This window comes from Diabrotica virgifera, chromosome 3 (genome assembly GCF_917563875.1).
Source record: "Diabrotica virgifera virgifera chromosome 3, PGI_DIABVI_V3a".
In the NCBI taxonomy this organism is placed as follows: domain Eukaryota; kingdom Metazoa; phylum Arthropoda; class Insecta; order Coleoptera; family Chrysomelidae; genus Diabrotica; species Diabrotica virgifera.
Genome location: NC_065445.1, coordinates 33,203,358 through 33,225,909, shown reverse-complemented (window position 1 = coordinate 33,225,909; position 22,552 = coordinate 33,203,358). Strand labels below are relative to the sequence as shown.

The 22,552-nt window shown below is 34.0% G+C and overlaps 1 protein-coding gene across 1 annotated transcript; it reads left to right on the top strand.

Annotated features, from left to right (window-relative positions):
• Positions 1–11,598: 11,598 nt before the first annotated feature.
• LOC114329825 (uncharacterized) lies at positions 11,599–12,207 on the top strand. The gene has a single exon (XM_050646229.1). The coding sequence runs from the start codon at positions 11,599–11,601 to the stop codon at positions 12,205–12,207; it is 609 nt and encodes a 202-aa protein (XP_050502186.1).
• The last annotated feature ends 10,345 nt before the right edge of the window (positions 12,208–22,552 follow it).

The window sequence follows — 22,552 nt, the reverse complement described above, 5'->3', positions numbered from 1 at the left end:
TGTATCTACCTAGTCCTCTAGCTGGCTTACGGGTAGTCAGAAGTCGAAAATTAGACCGGTTCTGAATCGGCCCTCACACCTTCTTGAAACACAGAAAAAAAAATTCAGATCGGTGTAACTTTTCCACACACATACATACATACATACATACATACATACATACATACATACATATCCACAAACATTTTCCATTTTTTAAATAAAAATTGAGTCATATTTCTGAGCTCGATAACTTTTGAATGGTATAACCGATTTTCAAAATTAAACATGCGTTGGAAAGGTAATGATCTGTGCTATCAGAAGCCGCAAAGGTCGGGCTTAAATTTTTGAAATTTTTGGGAGTTTTGGGGACGAGAACGAAAAACAGGCTTTAAATGGGAAGGGCCGTAAAATCCACACCCTTGGACCAAAATGGAGAGGTAACATATGGATGGACGAGTCTTTTCCTAAACTTTAAGATGGGATTTGGCCCAATTTTCAATTCAGTCAGGTTTAGAAAATCGAAAATTTCGTGTATATATATAGTGTCGCTTGTAGGGGTGTTGTGCGCCACTGGTGAGAACTGTTGTTCTCTGTGGATAGAGATGAAACTAGTAGAGGTGGGAAAATATCGGTAGAAACCTGTAATTTAATTTAAATTACATTACCACTATCGAGAGTTTCCACCTTTAGATGTTAGCTTAAGGGCTAGTTGACTTCAGTCATAAATTGTAGATATGTATGACGTTTTTATTAACCTAGTTTTTTCAGGTTAAGTATTCTTCTTCTTCTTGTTGAAGTTATACTTCTTTAGGCGCGATTAAGAGTAAAATTTTATAATACTGCGCGCATGCGCACACAAACAGTATGGCGTTTAGTTGCTGAATCTTTCAAGTTATGTATAAATATGTAAGTGCAAGAAAATGTGTGAAAAGAATATAATATTAGTGTTTTTAGTAAATAATATTTATTATAATTTTTGTGTCTTTGGATTTGTCTTCCTCAGGAGTAAGATGAGTATAATTAAAACATTTTATTGTATATTTATTATACTTCACCTTCCAGTCTGTTTGTTACCGTGAATTGTCATTAGGTACGTCCGAACCGATACAGACACAGTCCTCGTAGAGTATTTGGTATAGCATTCGGCCAGAAATCGAGAGGTCTTGAGTTCGAGTCCGGAGCAATCCTATACTTTTTTTTATTTTTTTGAAAGCGGCAAGCACAAAATTAGTTTGGTGTTTAAAAAAATTAAAACAAACTGTTTAAAGAATATTTATTTTTAAGAAATCATATAATAGAAGTATAACTTCTTACGTGCGTACAAAGTACATACACATTCTTTTTTGGTTTATTGACATCCACCTACTTGGGTATTTGGCCAGCTCATCGTCTCAGAATAAAGAAAAATATGGATTTGAGATGGAACAAATACAACAAAGGAAATAAATAACTTTTCTCGCTCAGGGATAACTGCCGACCATTAAAAAATCTGCTTTAAAAAGCCACAATTTTAGTTTGAGATTAAGTTTATTTGATGTTTCTATTTTGATTTGACGTTTATTTGTGTCAGCCGAAACGAATAACATGGGACATTAAAATAAAATGGTTCTCTATATCATGAGTATACATTGAAATGTTACATTTTTAGGCCTTAGCTTGCATTTGTTAGAGTACGCAATTTTGTTTTTTTAATTTATAGAGGGGGTCAGTAGAAGCTTAAATTCAAGTTTGTGGGGTCGCCACCCTTGACCCCTGGCCGCCATCTTGTAAAAATCGGTGCAAAGGGTTCTCGCGCTGTATCTCGTAAACTATAGTTTATGACTTTTATAATCAAGTCACCAAAAAAAAAACTTATAAACAAAAATAAGTGAAAATTTTGTAACAAGATTCTTTTTGGAGGTTTTAACTTATTTTCAGTTCATTTAAAAATAAAATGATATCACAGCAATTTTGTAGACGATTTTTAACGAACAACTTTTACTTTAAAGTTGTTTATTTTAATTTATTTATCTAGGTTTTATAGCGCTCCAACCGCCTTAAGTCATTAGGCTTACTTTTCTATCTATATATTTTTTTATACAATTTATCATGATCACATTCTTATGCTATTATTAATCTATTTTTTACCCTGTTCCCCGCCATCTATGAGGTAGAGCCTGGAGGCGTTTTTTATGTGGTATCCACAGTAGGCCTAATCCACGGAAAATTTCTAGACAAAATAATATTATTTATTATTAGATATATATTGAAAAAGGTCTATCGTAGTTATTATTTTTTCATTTTTTTTTTCGATGGTTCAGGCTGCGAGTCAAAATCTTAATGAATTTTTGTGGTATAATGGGAGTTAGCGTTGGCGGTAATTCATGTTGCAATTCATTTTCTTTAATTAATGATGATATATCGACGATGTTGCTGCAGCTTTCACCACCACAATGTAGGCACACTGCTGAACATTATTTGAGGCCTGCTTTTCGGCAACCACACGCACTTCCAGTTTCCATTGCATCTGCAAAAGATGAATTTAATGAGCTCGGTGGGTACTATTAGAGGCTTGGAAGTTTGGATTGCTATCCAAAATTTTCCATGCTTTTTCCAGCCTCAATCTTCTGGATCACAATGTTTACCGAGCCATTACTGAAGCTGGTGATACACTAGGAGTCTATGGAAACGGACTCTATCTTGTGTTGGAGGAAGTCAGAAGAGATTAAATGCATTTTTGTCACTGTTTCAGCAAATCGTTTGTATCTCAGGGTTTCCAGAGAATCGTCTTTATTTCTGCCATATAAAGAGGCAAAAAAACGTTCGCCAACAACACTGAGGAAAGATAAATCAACTTTCTCACTGACAAATAATTTTCCCCAGAGGTTTCTTACAAATAAAACAACCAATCATGATGCAAGCTTAAAAAAGTCAAAATACTCATCACAAAAATAAAAATTTTACCCACAAGACTCTCAATAGTATTATCAATAAATCTCAAAATACTTTGCGTCCTCTAAAAAATGCAACTCTAACTGTAAAATTTCAATTGACTAGACTGAAGTCGGCTGGCTGCGTATAATAGTCTCGTACTATCTCATAACTTTATATATTATGTTTTACATCTTTTACGTTATTTTGCCGGTTATTAGGGCGCCCATCACCGTATACTAAATGTATTGTTCTATCACTTGGATTCCAGATTATTCATTACCTTTATGGGAGATTATTATAATTCGGTAATTAGATGGGCTTAATGGTTAATGGATTAGTTGCGTTATACAAAGGTGAGAGATGGGTTCTGTAAATCTCGTATAATTCCATAATTCAAACTAATTATCAAACAGCATGAAACCAATTAAATCTAATGCTATAAAAAGTAGTCGATAGAGAACTACTCGTTTTAATTAAACTACAGAGCATTTATTATTGATCTTATATTGAACATACCAATCAGTTAAATATATATTATTTAGTTTGAGTTGCACAGATATCATAAACAACCGCCCATTATACAGAGTGTTTCTAAATACGCCACTGATATATATTTCAACTTAAAAATTATTTTTGAGTTCCTCATTTAATTTATGATAAAAAACATCTCGTTATTTTTTGATATGGTGCACCGTTTTTATGTAAAAAAAAATAAACATCTTGGCGCGTATTTTTCATTTATTTAATACATTATCAAGAACTATCTAATACAATAATACTAAACTACAACAATCACAGAAAATAACACTAAGAAGATTTAAACTAAGCGCAAAGCTACAACAAATGTTCAAAATTACTTCCTTCAGAGGTGACAGAAGAATTTTATATTCATCACTGGAGCGTGTACGAGTAATGGTCTGAATTTTTTTAAAGAAAAAAATAGTGCTCCGCTGAGATATGTCAAATTAAAAATCATTTTTAAATTCCTCGTAAATATTTGTGAAAAAAAATATATCGTACGCCGTGCGCCTCGTATATGAGGCGCCGTATAATAAAATATATTATTATTTTTTATACAAATAATACTAATATATTTTAACGCTTACGAAGTATTCGAGGTAGTTTCCATATGAATAGAAACTTATTTCACATATTTTGTAAATGTTAATATGCTTTATTTTTTGCAAAAAAAAAAGCAGAAAAAAGCCAAGAAAGATTGTTTGTCGTAAATTAAACGAAGAATTCAAAAATGATTTTTAATTATGTTTAAGTATCTCATGACTCACTATTTTTTTTCGTTAAAAAAAATCAGACTATTCCCGGTACGCGCGCCAATGATCAATAAAAAAATTCTAGTTTTATTATAAAAGATTTTTCCATAGAATTTGCTAAATTTGGAGTAAACGCGCCACAAAAGAGTAACTTTAATACAGTTTGAATTTTGAAACTCTTTTATTGCGGGTTTACTTCAAATTTAGCAAATATTATGGAAAAATATTTTAAAATAAAACTAGAATTTTGTTTTGCATCAAAATGAAAATACATTTTCGCGCCACGTAATATTCATATCAGATCTTTTGTAGCTGGAATATTGTATGCGCCACTCATTTTTACGGCGTTTAGCGGTTTTTTATTCTTGTATCGGGAGTTTTTCAAAGTTATTTATAAATTAAATGTATGAAGTTGAATGCAATGTTCCTTTATTACACGTTCAGCTTTATAAATGTACACCTTTGTTGCGTTATCTCCCAAATGATCTAGTTTCCATCTAATGTACACTAGATTTTTTTCTATTCGAAATAGAATGAAAAAAAAATATTGAGATGGACGGTAAATGAAGTCGGATTGCCCGTTGCCAGATCAAATTTAGCGTCGTAACCACTACAACTACATAAACCATTTCGGGAATAATCGTTAATTGGATTATACTTTTGTAGCTTAATAACGTATAAACGGCTTAACCGATTTTGATCAGTTAATATGAGTTTGAAACGTATTGACTAGTAGTATCTGATGGATCTAAGGTCAAGTATGATAACTGAAGCTGTTACAGGAATTATTGAGCTTGAGAAACCGTTTTTCCCACAGGAAATAGATTTGATCATATTTATGAAGCCCATAACTTAAAAATTCGAATTTTCCCGGATATGAGGTATAAACTGTTAGATTCGTCTAGAGTCCTTCTACAAACGTCACCTCTGAAGGAGGTCATTTTGAACATTTGATGTAACTTTACTCCGAGTTTAAGTCTTTCAAGAATAAAAAACCGCTAAACGCCGTAAAAATGAGTGTCGCTTACAATATTCCAGCTACAAAAATCTGATATGAATATTACGTGGCGCGAAAATGTATTTTCATTTTGATGGAAAACTAAATTCCAGTTTCAATATAAAAGATTTTTTCATAATATTTTGCTAAATTTGAAGTAAACGCGCCACAAAAGAGTAACTTTGATACAGTTTGAATTTTGAAACTCTTTTATGGCGCGTTTACTTCAAATTTAGCAAATATGGAAAAATGTTTTAAAATAAAACTAGAATTTTGTTGTGCATCAAAATGAAAATACATTTTCGCGCCACGTAATATTCATATCAGATCTTTTTTAGCTGGAATATTGTATGCGCCACTCATTTTTACGGCATTTAGCGGTTTTTTATTCTTATCAGGAGTTTTTCAAAGTTATTTATAAATTAAATGTATGAAGTTGAATGCAATGTTCTTCTATTACACGTTAAGCTTTATAAATGGTCACCTTTGTTGCATTATCTCCCAAATAATCTAGTTTCCATCGAATGTACACTAGATTTTTTGCTATTAGAAATAGATTGAAAAAAAAATTATTGAGGTGGCCGGTAAATGAAGTCGGATTGCCCGTTGCCAGATCAAATTTAGCGTCGTAACCACTACAACTACATAAACCATTTCGGGAATAATCGTTAATTGGATTATACTTTTGTAGCTTAATAACTTCTAAACGGCTTAACCGATTTTGATCGGTAAACATGAGTTTAAAACGTATGGACTAGTAGTATTTGATGGATCTAAGGTCAAGTATGATAACTGAAGCTATTATAGGAATTATTGAGCTTGAGAAACCGTTTTCCCCACAAGAAATAGATTAGATCATACTTATGAAGCCTATAACTTAAAAATTTGAATTTTCCCGGATATGAGGTATACACCGTTAGATTCGTCTAGAGTCCTTCTACAAACGCTCTGTTATTGGCAAAATTCGTGGGTTGAAATTTTGAGTAATTGTTGAAAAACCAAAATTTTCAAAGTTTAGTGTTTCAGTTTTTCAGCTATACTGAGCCGTGTGTATGTCTGATCCTAACGGCTTAGACACCATTTGAAATCTTAACTCAACCTATTGCTTTGATGTATTTGCTGTTCTCCTGTCTCTTCTTGATCCGAAGATATATACCCCCAAAAAATATGCCGTTTTGTACTTACCAAGTCCTATAGCTGGCTTATGGGTGGTCAAAAGTCACAAACTACACCGGCTCTGTATCGACCATGACCCCCCTCTTCAAACACAAAAAAAAATAAAATCGGTTTAACTTTTCCACACACATACATACATACATACATATCCACAAACATTTTCCCTTTTTTAAATAAAAATTGAGTCATATTTCTGAGCTCGGTAACTTTTGAATGGTATAACCTATTTTCAAAATTAAACATGCGTTGGAAAGGTAGTGATTAGTACTATCAGAAGCCGCAAAGGCCGGACTTAAATTATTGAAGTTTTTGGGAGTTTTGGGGACGAGAACGAAAAACAGACCCTAAATAGGAAGGGCCGTAAAATCCACACCCTTAGACCAAAATGGATGTTTGACATATGAATGGGTGAGTCTTTTCCTGAACTTTAAAATGCGAATTGGCCCAATTTTCAATTCAGTCAGATTTAGAAAATCTAAAATTTCGTGTATATATAGTGTCGCATGTAGGGGAGTTTGGGTGTGCGCCACTGGCGAGAACTGCCGTTCTCTGGTAATTAGTGTTCTTTTCTGTTATTGCTCTAGTTAAGTATTATTCTGTTAGATAGTTATTGATAATGTATTAAAGAAATGAAAAATACGAGATAAGATGATTTTTTTACATAAAAATTTTACACCATATTAAAATAAGACAAGAAAGTTTTTTATCATAAATTAAACGAGGAACTCAAAAATAATTTTTTATTTGACATATCTCTGTGGTGTACTATTTTTCTCTTTAAAAAAATCAGAACATTAGCCGTAAAATGCGTAATAATTACCTTTTAAAACCCATCCAAATTTCAGTTTTATAGCTCAAGCGGTCTTAGAGCAATAAATAAATTGGCAGTTTGAAAGAAAAATTTCAACACACCATATTCTCGGAAACTAAGCATTTGCGGACATATGTTTATCGAGCTATAATAACTGTCATTATTTTTTCATGTAGAATTACCCTTAAGAGGAAACAGTAGCTATCAACAGGTAGCAAAAACGCGTTCCAAGATTGCGGCTGTAATTTTGAATATTTTTTCGAGATATTTGGCACACGTATTCGTAATATAATAAAGAATGGCCGTACAGAGCCCAATTTGAAAAATATATTAATATGTGGAAATTACTCTGTAATTAAATACAATATTAAAAAAAGAGCCTGTACCGCCATTAAGAAGAACAAAAAAATACACTTTCTTCAAATAAACTTTTTTATCTGATGCCTAGATTTTGTGTCATTTTGGAACTACCAATGAAATAGTAGTTCCAAAATGACACAAAGTCTAGGCATCCGGATAAAAAAGTTTATTTGAAGAAAGTGTATTTTTTTGTTCTTCTTAATGGCGGTACAGGCAAGTTTTTTTAATATTGTATTTAATTACAGAGTAATTTCCACATATTAATATATTTTTCAAATTGGGATCTGTACCGCCATTCTTTATTATATTACGGATACGTGTGCCAAATATCTCGAAATATTCCAAATTACAGCCGCAATCTTGGAACGCGTTTTCGCTACCTGTTGATCGCTACTGTTTCCTCTTAAAGTTTGTGATACTTATTTAGAAACACCTTGGATATTCAAATTGAATAAACAAAAATTTTAGAAACATAGAAGTTCTATTCATTATTCTTAATATATGCCCTTAGATGAATTTTGGTTTCATTTAACCTAGTTTAGAACCTTAAACCAAAATTGTTTAGAAATTATTTAGAGTTTTTTTTTAATTTTTGTTAATATGTTTATATTCTGATCTATAATTATTGTTTTTTAAAGTTTGTTTATTTATTGTTAATTATTTATAACAAAGCATTATTATTGTTGTTATCCATTTTATTCCCGCTTCATCCATGAGTTTCAGAAATTCTGCACAGCCTATCAAGCCCTACAACTTTACCATCTTTACTTTTTCTACTACATACTAGCTGACGTGACTTCTTTGATGGTACCTACTCGGGGGTCCTGTTTGACATTCCGTGTCTTCAATGGTATTCTGCCTTTCATCTTTTTCATCTGCATAAGTTACTTCCACATATTTTTTCTAAGTGTCACACAGGGTGTGATACTTAGAAAAAATATATTCTAGATTCTATGAAAGGCAGAAGGTGCCTGTCAAACACAGGATCCTTCTAGGCATGTATAGGCCTGCAGCTTCTTTAACTTTTGTGAATAAATATTCACAAAATAATTTTTTATAATGCCGTGTCCTAATCTCTGAACTTTCACCTCTCCTTCATCATATCGAAACTCTCATTTGTCATTCACGATTTTTCTTTATTTCATTTGGTTTGAGGATTTTCTCTTATATTTCTTGTGAAACTCCCAACTTGTCAAGCTCCTAATCCATTACATCCGTTTTAATAATGGTATTTAAGTTGTTCTGTTTTACAATATTTCTGTATGTTGGCCTTTCAGTAAAATGGTGTTGAATTTTGGGTTGGGACTACGTTGAATTTTCTTTAGCATGACTATAATTTTGTTAATCAGTGGGTTATGGTCTAATTTGACATCAGCTGCTGGGTATGTCTTGACAGATATTATGCTGTTAAGGAATATTTTATTGGAGGATCTTGAGGTGATTTCCATGTGTATAATCTTCTATATGGGAGTTTGAAGTAAGTGTGAGTAATCATAAACTCTTCATTTGTTACAAATTCACACAATCAGTTTCTTTGCTCATTTTTTTCTTTAAGCCCAAACTGTTCTATAAATCCTCCCGATTTTCCCCTACCAATATTGGCATTTAGATCACCCAAAATCAGAGTTATACCTTTTTGGGAGGTCTTTTTAAGGTGGTGGATAACTCATAGAATGCTTCAGTTATGTCTTCTGGTTTATCAGCTATATGGTCGTACACCCGGATAATCTCAAAGTTTTTAACATGGCTGGTAGTTTCTTGATTTAAGATTATGCCTTCTCCATTGTTGTATCTCCATTGTTGTGGTACAGCATATCAGATTGACCAGAATTGCAAGCAATGTGAGATACTGGGTCCAACCCATGAAAATAACAAATGCATATTTAAACACAACACAGACATATACGAATACAATAGAAAGCCAACACAAGCAGAGTACACTAGGCTACAGCTTTTATAGTAATGAGGACATGTAGTTCTAATGCACGACAACAGAATCTCCAGCAAATCACTAAACGCAGGAATGCAAGAAAAAAGTGGAACACCAAAAAAATATGGGAGGATCAAATAGTTGAGGATTGCGAAAACCTCCCAAAAAGTACGTTTATGGAAAAACAAAGCAGTAGATCTTTGGAGAAGCTTACTGAAGCTTACTGAGGCCAAGGGCTAAAGAGGCTGAGTGAGGCACGACTTGAGCTATAGTGCTATTGGATATAATGAATGTTACCGTTTTTTGTTCTAACCCATCCTGAATGATTTAGATACATCTTGCTGATACCAAACATCATAGTTGTACACTACAATTTTAAAATACCTGTCTCCACAAAAGGCTGCTGTTTCCGTAAGGCTTGCACAGACAAACAATCATTAGAGAAAAATGAATTAGCGACAAATGTAACTAACAATATTTAATTTTACAAAATTATTATATTTATATTTACTGCTTGGAAATCGTTTTCAAAATACAAAAATTAAAAAAGATTTCTGAGCTAGAAGTCAAAATTTCATATAAAATATTTCTAAAAAATATTTGGTTAATTCAGCTCATAATATATGCATCTAGTGGTATCTATCAAGAAGCGGTGGTAAATAGGAATGGAAAAAACTTAGCAGTTATCACCTCAAACCGGTTTTTTACTTCACAAAAATCGGTTTTTCGGGTTGCTTTTTGTCCGGTTATAACCGTTTTTTTTTAGTAATAACCGGTGAAAAATCGGATAAATTACATCTAGAAAAAATAATGAATTCAGAGAGAAAATGGTGAGAAAAAGCTGACCTAAACCAATTTGGCAAAACTGATGAGTGATTTCTATTTTCGATCCCACTTGGCTAATTCTAACTTCCAGTTTCCCCTTCCCCGTTCCATTACACAATAGGAGCAGATGCCGGCGCAGTTTATAAATCGATTGAATATCTTAGTATAGATATATTCTTTCAATAGTATCGATAATCTTGATATCTATTCGAATGGAGTATCGCAACCTAAAGTGCAAATTAATATAACATTGTAACCTATTGGGTGTTGGCTATTGCTTAAAAAAACGAACATCGGTTTTTGGAATAACCGGTTTTTTCTAACCGGTTTTAACCACTAGGTTAAATCGTAATTAAATAAACCGAATAACCGAAAGCCGGTGTTTTGTCAACAACCGCCATCGCTAGTGGTAAATAGATATTTTGATTAGTTTTTTAAATCATTTCTTACAAACCCATAGATATAGGACTGGATCCCGCGTATGAAAAAAAAGTTGATTAATAGCAAGCTGAAAATTTGTTAATAGCTTAAGGGTGTCTAGTAGGATAAACTTTGATATATGGGAACACTGGAACAGGGGCAGTTTTAATTGTGGAACAGGTTGAAAATTTGGAACGGTCAGAACACGAAAACGGCACATTTATTTTGTCCGACAGAATTGACATAAACTCTTCGAACAGAGATTAAACTCTCATGCAAAAATCAGACTGCTATTTATCACCTGTCATAATTCCTGTCATATGACATATTCTACATGTTTCACTCATTAAAACGCCCATTTGGTGACAAATAACAGTCTGATTTTTGCATGAGAGTTTACTGTCCATTCGGTGGACTTACAACGGTTGGGAATTAATAAAGAAACAAACGAATCGGCAGGTCGATTGTAATATTTTAGGTATACCAATAACATAAGCGTAGACCTCGGGTGCGTAGAGGGCCAATATCTATTAGTTATTAAATTTTTAGTAAATTTTTGATTAAAATTTAATAAACAAGGTAACTTAAGGAAAAATAATAAGATGGATAATAAAATACAATGCACCATTGTTAGAAATACTTTTCTTAGCAAAAACTTAATACTACCTTAGGAGTAAGATTATGCAAAACACCTGACTAGAATATTTTCCCGAGCGGATGCGAAGAGACTTCCTTGACTAAAAGAACAATTAGGATTTACCCGCAAGTAATATTTTAAATACGAAATAATATATAGATTAGTGCCGATTCGATATGCGTTCTACCATCCAACATGCGGTCTACCGCAGAGTAGCTAATTCGTTATGTGGTCTATCACAGAGTAGTTATTTCGACATGCGGCCACCACTAAATAATGTTAATGCATTCAGTAAATTTTGCATCTAGTGAAATGGAAAAACTTCTTCCCGGAATAAGTGAGCCCAGCGTAATTATTTTAGAAAATGCGCCTTACCAATCAGAAATACTAAACAAAAGTTCAACAAATTCGTGGAATGTAGATAAAATTAAAGAATGGCTAACAAATGAACGCATATCTATTCCACAGCATATATTAAAGTCTGTGTTGTTACGTTTGGCAAAAGAACATGCAAAACCAAAAATCTTTGTGGTGGATCAGGTTATTGAAAGTTACGGGCATCAAGTTTTATGTCTTCCACCATACCACTGCCAGTTTAATCCCATCGAATATATATGGGGAACAGCAAAACAATATTATGACAACCATATTGGGCCTAATGGTTATACTGACGAAGCGCTTTGGGAAACTTGGCGAGAAGCACTTTCAATTGCAACTCTAGAAGTATGGCGGAACTGTATATCCAAGTGCGAAAAATTAATTGAGGATTGGTGGATTCGTGAAAATAAAATTAACGAAATAAGCCCAATCATAATAACAATTAACGGTGACGACAGCGATGACAATGACAGCGATGGTGATGAGAGTGTGAACAATAACGACTAAATAATTTTAGAAAAAAAAAATTGGTACGTATATTGACTTAATATTATTTAGCATTTTACTTAAATATTTGATGTTTACATAATGCCCTGCTGTGGGATTTCCGGATCCTTTTCAAGGCGTGATCATTTTAGTAAGTGTGATTTGTTTGAAATCGAAACTATTTGTAGATATTGTAGGTACATACAATCCGACAAACGATAGCTGGCGGGTGACCTTGAGCGAAAATACACAACGAAAAATACACAATACGAGAAGGTCAGCCGCCAGGTCTCGCTTGTCAACATCCAACTTATTGACTAGGCTGCATTGTGGCCGCTTTAATAGATCACTTAAATTGATTGTGACTTTATATAAAACTATTTTACAAATTAAATTAAAACATCAACAATACAGCAACGTTTAGCCTTCTACCTTTTATAAGTTATAATTTGTTTTATTTTTATTATATTGATATTCATGCAACAATTATTAATATAAGGTATATTGATTTTTTTGCTACGGGTAATGAACTGTTATAAAGAATCATGAAATTATATCGTTTAGGCTTCTGAGGCTATACAAACACCTAAAATTTTAAATTATTTGATTTATATAAGAACCCCCTCAAATAAAAAATCAATGCGCACCCATGTGTAAATAGTCAAACTACAGCGGACCAATCAATTCGTTTATTTCTTTCTTAATCCGTGACCGGTGTAAGGCTACCGAATAGACAGTAATCTCTGTTCGGAGAGTTTAAGTCTGTTCTGTCGGACAAAATACATGTGCCGTTTTCGTGGTCTGACCGTTCCAAATTTTTAACCTGTTCCACAATTAAAACTTCCCCTGTTCCAGTGTTCCCATATATGAAAGTTTGTCCTACTAGACACCATTAAGCTATTAACAAATTTTCAGCTTGCTATTAATCAACTTTTTTTTCATACGCGGGATCCAGACCTAATACGTACCTATGTATAGTATGGCGCAAAACAAAGTATAGATCAGAATACTAAAACATAGCATTGACTTTAAATTGCACAACTTGACCAAACTAGATATTGCACTCAAATGAGCTAGAATATTTTTATATTTACACATGCTTCGTTACATGTACCTAAAAAAATCTATCACAATTTTGTATCATAAAATGTTTAGTGTATTTACCCCATATCTGTACATATTGTATATAGAATGTATTAGCTTAAGTTATAAAATGTTTATGTTTATGTTTTAAACGTAAGTAAATAAAAGTTGCATTTAGAAGAAAAGTAGTTGTAGTTCATTGATTCCTTAAATTTCACTTTCAGGTAGAATTCCACTTAGATTTGTATCTATTAGGCCTGATGGTCAAAGAACAGTGCTGTAGACATTGAAAATTTTTCTTTGTATTCTTCATGGAAGCATAAGAAGTCATTGCGAAAGAAACCTAGATTAAACCCAGTTTGGATTAATGCGCTTTATGGATTTAGGTAGTTACCCGTGAGGTACCTTTTGGTTTAGATGTGCTTGTCCAAAAATGACGCATCCAACGACATATAAAGATATTTATCAAAAATGAATAACCATTTTCAATTTCGTTGCAAAACGAAAATACAGCCGCACCATATTCTAGTCCAATCAGAGAGTGCAGCAAGCACGTCTACCGGTTTCGAAACTTATTAGTCTCTCATCAGGAGGCACATATGCTGCTTTCTCTGATCCAACCAAAACAAACCCCGGCGTGCAGTCCCGGATTTCAACGAACGAAATGGCATAGAACTGCTAGCAAAATACTAAGTTTTGACTCCAATGGCATATAAAACAACATAATGTTACTCTACATCCCACCAGACTGAAAACAATGGGAACCTTCTCTGGTTACATCTCCGAGACTTCTACAATTTGCAAGTCATACAGATGCTGAGACTAAGGAAGATAAGTGAAATTTACAATTTATAATTCACGTCCCATCTGCTCAGCGTGGCAAAGTTCTAACGAGAATAGTTCCCTTCATACTCCAATCAGAGTAAACATGTAAATCAAAAATGAATAACCATTTTCAATTTCGTTGCAAAACTAAAATAGAGCTGCACCATATTCTAGTCCAATCAGAGAGTGCAGCAAGCACCTCTACCGGTTTCGAAACTTATTAGTCTCTCATCAGGAGGCACATATGCTGCTCTCTCTGATCAGACCAAAACAAACCCCGGTGTGCAGTTAGGGATTGCAACGAACGAAATGGCAGGGATGCCCTAGCGGCAACTGCTAGTAAAAGACATAAATAGCACATAAAATAATACCAATAATACCACCAGATTGAAAACAATGGGAACCTTCTCTGGTTACACCTCCGAGACTTCTAAAATTTGCAAGCCGTAACGGATGCTGAGAATTTTACAATGTATAACTCACGTCCCATCTTGAGTATGAAGGGAACCATTCTCTTTGGAACTTTGCCGCGCTGAGCAGATGGGACGTGAATTATAAATGGTAAAATTCCTTCATCTTCCTTAGTCTCAGCATCCGTATAGCTTGCAAATTGTAGAAGCCTCGGAGGTGTAACCAGAGAAGGTTCCCATTGTTTTCAGTCCGGTGGGATGTAGAGTAACATTATGTTGTTTTATATGCCGTTAGAGTGAAAACTTAATCTTTTGCTAGCAGTTGCCGCTAGGGCATCTATGCCATTTCGTTCGTTGCAATCCAGGACTGCACGCCGGGGTTTGTTTTGGTTGGATGAGCGAGAGCAGCATATGTGCCTCCTGATGAGAGACTAATAAGTTTCGAAACTGGTAGAGGTGCTTGCTGTACTCTCTGATTTTACTAGAATATGGTGCGGCTGTATTTTCGTTTTACAACGAAATTGAAAATGGTTATTAATTTTTGATTTACATGTTTACTCTGATTGGAGTAGGTACGAAGGGAACCATTCTCGTTGGGACTGAATCCGCGCTGAGCAGATGAGACGTGAATTATAAATTGCAAAATTCCCTCATCTTCCTTAGTCTCAGCATCCGTATGGTTTGCAAATTGTAGAAGCCTCGGAGGTATATCCAGAGAAGGTTCCCATTGTTTTCAGTCTGGTGGGATGTAGAGTAACGTTATGTTGTTTTATATGCCATTAGAGTGAAAATTTAGTCTTTTGTCTAAAGATATTTATATTGCTTTTGTCAATTACGAAAATATTTTTATAGAGTACAGCATGAAACCCTTTTGAACATATTAACAATCACAGAGATTGGTGGCAGAGACCTATATTTCACAAAATTTATATTAGAAGCAGAAAGCCGTCATACGAGTTCGATGGGAGATTAACCGACGAATGTTATGTTCAAAGAGAGGTCAGAGAGGGATGCATTCTATCCCCGCTGTTATGTAAGATCTACTCAGATATTAAATAATAGCACTGAGATAAAGAATTTGGAGTGAAAACCAATGGTAAACTAACCAATAATCGTAGATACTCTGATGATACTGTTATTTTATGCTACAGTGTCCAAGACCTTCAAAAATTGTTGGATTGTATAAACAAGACTGGAAGATAGTCTAAAAATGAATGCTTGTAAGACAGAATTTATGATATTTAGTCGCCAATTTCACAATAATGGTTGAAAGACTGATAAATTTTGTACACGCTTGAATGAATAAAGGAAGTGAAAAAAATTCGTATATGGGCTATTCCACGAATATACGACTGTCTTGGATTATCGCGACAACGCATATTTGAGTGTGCAACATAAGAAGTGCGAAAGTAAATGGCTGTAATAATTGTTCCAAATAACAACAATGTATTTTGCAATTTACTTTCGTTCTTCATAATTTGCACAGTAACATATTCGTTGTCGAGATAATCCACAACAGACGTATGTTCGTGGAATACGCTCTGAGCTTCGCTGGTGTCGCTCCTAGCGGACTACTAATTCAACTTTTACCGGTAATTTTTAAATTTATTATTTAATTGTTATCGCTGAATATTTACAACGCAAAAAAGTAATTAAATTGTAATCGATTTTTTTAAGATTTTGCTAATCGTTTTGACGTTCTATTGATAAAATATTAATTTCTAACTTCGGATACTTTCACAATTATCGTGTAGATGGAGCTAGATTAATTTATAATTACATATTACGGAACATTAAAAAAACTTAAATTCAGTATTTAAAACGTAAGTATATTTAAGGTAAAAATATATATTACAGCTTTGACCAACTAATATTTTTTATAATTAATGTTTTTAATTTTAATTTTAAATTAATCACTTTTTTTTTATAAATGCACAACACAGAATTACTAAAGAGTCACTTAATTTGTTCTTCGTGGATCTCGAACCGGCAGCAAATAACAAAGATAATTATAACTTAAGGGGGCTACAGAATAGAGTTATTGAAATTGAACCTCCCCGAACAACCAAAAATCGCATAATACAATGCATGAGATGCCAATCGTACGGTCACTCCAAGTCATATTGCAATAAACCATTTGTATGCGTCAAATGCGGAGGAGCCCACAATACCACAACTTGTAAGAAGACTAGAGAAACTCCAGCAAAATGTGCATTATGTGGTGGGGATCACCCCTGCAAATTATAAAGGATGTGAACATTACCAAAAAATTTATAATATTAATAACAGGTATCATAACAGAGGAAACGTATTAAATCCAGCAATAAATCAAATACATACACAACCCAGAATATATACACAACCCAGGATTCAGAATCAGTATGAAAGTTACGCTCAAGCTGCAGCAAATAATCAGAACAATAACGAAGATACAGCGAGTATACTTACCAAATTTCTAGAAGAGTTTAAAAATTTATTTAACCAGCTAATGCAACAAAACAGTATGGTGCTCAACATGATTTCCATGCTAGTAAATAAAGTAAACTAACAATGTCTAAGTTCATAAGAATTGCCCAATGGAATGCCAATGGTCTTCCTAATCATAAAGAAGATATAAAACTATTTCTGGAACAAAATTTCATTGACATACTACTAGTAAGTGAAACCCATTTTACAGACAGAACCTACTTCAAGATACCTAAGTATAAATTATATTACACAAATCACCCAGATGGTACAGCCCACGGAGGTTCAGCCATATTGATAAGAGAAACTATAAAACATTATGAAATGCTAAAATACGAAACAAATCACATTCAAGCAACATCGATAAAAATACAAACTCTTCCATATGATATAACTGTCACAGCAATTTATTGTCCGCCCAGGCATAGACTTACAAAAGAAGATCTTCTACCCTTTTTCGAAACTCTAGGGCCAAAATTTATAGCAGGTGGAGATTACAACTGTAAACATACGCTATGGGGTTCACGCCTAACAACCACCAAAGGCAGAGAGCTAGCAAAAGTTATCCAGGATAAAAGCTACTCATTCCTATCGACGGGATCACCGACATATTGGCCAACCGATCCAAATAAAACACCAGACCTATTGGATTTCTTTATTACAAACGGAATATCTCAATCATATACAGATGTAGTACCAAGTTTTGATTTATCATCAGATCATAGTCCCATGATTGCCACAATTAGCACAGCGGTGATAATCAAAAAACCAACACCTCGACTGCATAACTTCAAAACAAACTGGGACACATACCGGCTAATCACAGAACAGGAAGTTAATCTACTAGTGAGATTGCAAACTCCCGAACAAATAAAAACAGAAACTAATAATCTAATCAACGTACTTCAAAATGCTGCCAAACAGTCTACCCCTCAACCTGGACAAAAACAATTTTCAACCAACATTCCTCTTGAAATAAAAAGACTAGTAGCAGAAAAACGAAAAGCTAGATCAATTTGGCAAAGAACTCACAGACCAGATGACAGGACAATTTATAATAACAAAACAAGAAACTTAAAAACAGCTCTAGAACAGATGAGAAACAACTCATTTGAAAACTATGTATCAAACCTTTCGCGTCAAGATAACTCTATCTGTAAACCAATGAAAAACAAAAATAAACCAATAAATACTTCACCTCCAATTCGGAAAAACTCATTACCACCAGGACCATGGGCAAAAAGCAACAAAGAAAAAGCTGATTTATTTGCTGAACATCTAACTGAAGTCTTCAAGCCACACGACAATGACCAAGTACAAGAAGTAGAGCAGGAACTAGCCTTACCAATTAATCAACGAGAGCGACTAACTTTAATTACACCGAAGGAGATCAAAGATGAAATTAATCATTTGAATGAAAAGAAGGCACCAGGTACTGATCTCATAACAGCAACAATGCTAAAACAACTTCCTAAAAAAGGTATAATGAAGTTATTGTACATATTAAATGCAATCTTAAGACTTAATTATTGGCCTATATCACTAAAAATTGCCCAAGTAATTATGATACCGAAACCTGGTAAAGCTTTAACGGATGTTTCATCATACCGCCCAATAAGTCTACTGCCAATAATGTCAAAACTTCTTGAAAAGCTGTTACTTAAAAGAATTATGAGCGACCTAGAATTCCAAAACTTGATCCCAGAACACCAACTTAGATTCCGGCAAGGTCATTCTACAGTGCAACAATGCCATCGCATATCAAATGTAATTAATAGAGCTTTGGACAATAGACAGTATTGCACAGCAGCCTTTCTGGACATCAGCCAAGCATTTGATAAGGTATGGCACCCAGGATTACTTTATAAAATCAAAAAATCCCTACCCCACAAATACTTTGACTTATCTAAATCACAGAGAAAAATCATATCTAAATCACAGAGAATTTGAAACTAAAGTGGAGGATGAACTATCAAACCGTAACAAAATTCAATCAGGAGTCCCACAAGGTAGTATATTGGGTCCACTTCTTTATGTACTGTACACATCCGATTTACCAACCTCTCCACAAACCACCATTGGAACTTTCGCTGATGACACAGCAATATTTGCAACTGAAGAGGATCCAAGAGCTGCAGTATTAAAACTTCAAGAACACCTAGACCAAATTGGACAGTGGTTAAAGAAATGGAAGATAAAAGCTAACGAAACTAAGTCAACACATATAACTTTCACACTAAGGAAAGACCAATGCCCAAATATTAGCCTTAATCAAGTCAACATACCACAACAGAACATCGTCAAATACCTGGGGCTTCATCTTGATTCTAAATTAAACTGGAAACAACACATTTTAAAGAAGAAGAAACAAATTGAGTTGAGAGTGAAAGAAATTAATTAGCTTAGAGGTAGAAAATCTCGACTCTCAATTGAGAACAAACTGCTGATTTATAAAACAGTCATCAAACCTATATGGACGTACGGTATAGAACTATGGAGTTGTGCCAGCAAATCAAACACAAAAATTATCCAAAGAACTCAATCAAAAATTCTACGCACCATCGCAAATGCCCCGTGGTACATTTCCAACCAAACCCTTCATACAGACCTAAACATCCCGTTAGTCAGCACAGTAATTCAAGAAAGAGCCAACAGACATCACGAGAAATTGGAAGACCACCCCAACCAATTAATATTACCATTACTACAGCCACTAAACAACAGAAGATTGCGAAGATTATGGCCCATAGATCTTCGCTGAAACTGAGGTGAAACCGCTGGGTGATGTACCTCATACCGCCATTTTAGTGTACAATAATACATTGATATTTGTTATTGTACTTGTTATCAAATTAGCTTATAGAATATGTAATTCTGATTGTTAATAAATGCTTACAAAAAAAAAATTAATCACTTTGACATTTATGTCAAATTTCCGGTAAACGTTTACAGACATGTCACTAGTGGCGCTCGCGAATTTGTAAATATCCCCTCTACGTACGAGCTCACAGCGTATAGGGTATACATATTAAAATGTGTAAAGGTATTTTGTTTTCCTTAGCTAAGCGCTTTTGACAAAATTGTCATCTTCGGAGCTAATCGTCAATGAATAAAAAAAGAAGTTCCACTACTTAGAGTTGTGTATGTGCGCATCGTTAAAAATGCCTTACAATATTTAAATTTAATGTTTCAGTTGTCTACTTTGCAACCCCGGATGATGAAAAATTAATAAATACATGTAAACTGTCACTTTACAAACACATAAAATTTTTCATGAAGAGAAGTATCCATACTTACTCAAATGTGGTCTCGAGGTAAACCAATTACAAAAAACTCGAAGATGTACCACAAGGTTATTTACCATTTACTTTATTCTCATGTGTAACGTTGGATATTTTTACATTGTAGGTCAGTCCGTTGTTTTTTGTCCTGTATTTAAGCTGATGATGGCTTGTGTAAAGCCGAAACGCGTCCTTTTATATGTTTTTTAACAATAATAAATAACCTTATGGTACAACTTCGAGTTTTTTGTAATTGGTTTACATAAAATTTTGTTCAGGGTATGGGTATTTTTTCACCCAACCATTACAGTTGAAGAGGAAGTAGAAGTAGGTCAGTCCTACTCAGTATACTCAGTATAACCACCACCAACGTTAGTTGACCTAATATGGCACCGAAAAAAGAAGAAGATAAGTAAAAATTGAAATAAAAACAGAAATATTTTAAGGTGATTTATTAGCCATCTAACAGAAAATGGAAAAGAGAGAGAAAATTTTAGAAAGAAAAGGGGATTATATATTTTTTACTAATGAAAATTTATAAAACATTTTATATGGAAACAACATTTTAACCTTATTCGGAGGGTTAAAGATTTACACGAAATCTAAGAAGATAAGACATAAATACTACGAACCATCTCAACATCAATTTATTTAGAAGTTACTTCGCAAAAGAACTTCAGAAGCCTAGACCTAAATATATCCAACAAACAGCCAAAAGTTACCAAATCCATGAAGCAGAAATCGATCAACATCGAACGCAACCTAACTGCCTAACTTATAAAAACCATGAAAAATAAAAGAGCCTATGAAACAGAAGGAACCCCCGTTGAACTTTTGAAAACTGCAACACCAGTTATTACTGACGGAACTCTTAAATATATGAATCCTCAGGAAAATTAGGAATGGTGGTAGTAAGTAGTTATTTTCCCCAAAACAATTTATATTTCACAAAATATAAATAAAGCCACGTGGCAATTACGCCAGGTAAATGCCTCGTACCAATGGACAACTAGACAAAATTTCAAATTGACCCTGTACTTTTTGATGTATTGGACCAATTTATTCGACGTAAGACCATATAGACTGACTACTACCTTGTAAGCGCCAAACCCCGAACACGTATATCTTAAGGTACGTATCCATACGTGGGTGCTCCGTGCTCGGTGTAGCTACTCAAATGGAAAATGGATATGGCATGCGCTCCCCTGCATATATAAACAGCAAACCGGTTGAATCGAAGACGGTGAGCGGCGAGCACCAATGTATCCACTATGTGGAGCTGTTACACCAAGCACAGAGCACCCACGTATGGATACGTACCTTAACACTAAAAAAATCCACAGCATCAAATCTACGAAATATAATATTGGGTTGCTAATGGTAGGGGAGCAAAGTATGCTAAATGTGCAGTTACTCGAGCGTTATGGGGACCTATTGGGTTGTGAAGAGTAGGTCCTAAAACTAAAAAAAGTTAAGTAAAGTTTTCCATTTTAGTGGGGACTTTCCATTTTTAATTTAATTTTCCATTTCCAACAATCGTTTTTTTAGATTATAGCGCCATCTATCCATAATTCGAAAAAATGTCTCGAATAAAAGTTACTTATTTTTACGTAAGGAAATCCAAATCTGCAATAAAAAATGGGAGGTCCCATTTAAGATTTTAAAATAACCCCCCCCTCACCTTGGGAAGTCGTGTTTGGTATCATTCGATAGATTTTTGAAAAATATTGAGCACGTATTTTTTAGTTTTTCGATCTGCCATTCATTTCGCAAAATATTCTCTTTTTTCTTGTGAAACTTTGGGACCCACCCATTACCTTACGCCCCGCTCAAATCGTCAGATTTTTTAAATATACATTGTTTTGCATGTACTTAACTTACCTTATCTTAATCTGACGATTTCGGGTTTTTCTAAGGTTAGAGTTTTTTTTTCGGTCTCCCTTAACGAAATCCCCTGCACCAGAGGTACACTTTCAGGGTACAAGGTTTCTCCCATGTAATAATCTGACGCGCTCGAGTAACTGCAAAAATCCCCGCTTGGGCTCCTCTACCATAAAATCTGAAACCGCTAGAAATATTTCGGGGTAAAATTTAAACGAAGGGTTATCAAAATCGAAGAAAATCTAAGCACAGTTAAAAAATCGAAGCAACTAATATAATATTGTTTAAAAACTGCTCTACCGATTGGGCCCATCTTTTCAAATATAGTAACGGGAAACTCATATTGTAAGATGTGTTTAAATATCTTCATTGCTTATTTTAATAAATGTAAACAATTGAATAAAATGTTTACTTTCGGGT

What these genes read in the sequence shown, in the direction of transcription:
- LOC114329825 (XM_050646229.1), top strand. Translation starts at nt 11,599, where the DNA reads ATGTTAATGCATTCAGTAAATTTTGCATCTAGTGAAATGGAAAAACTT.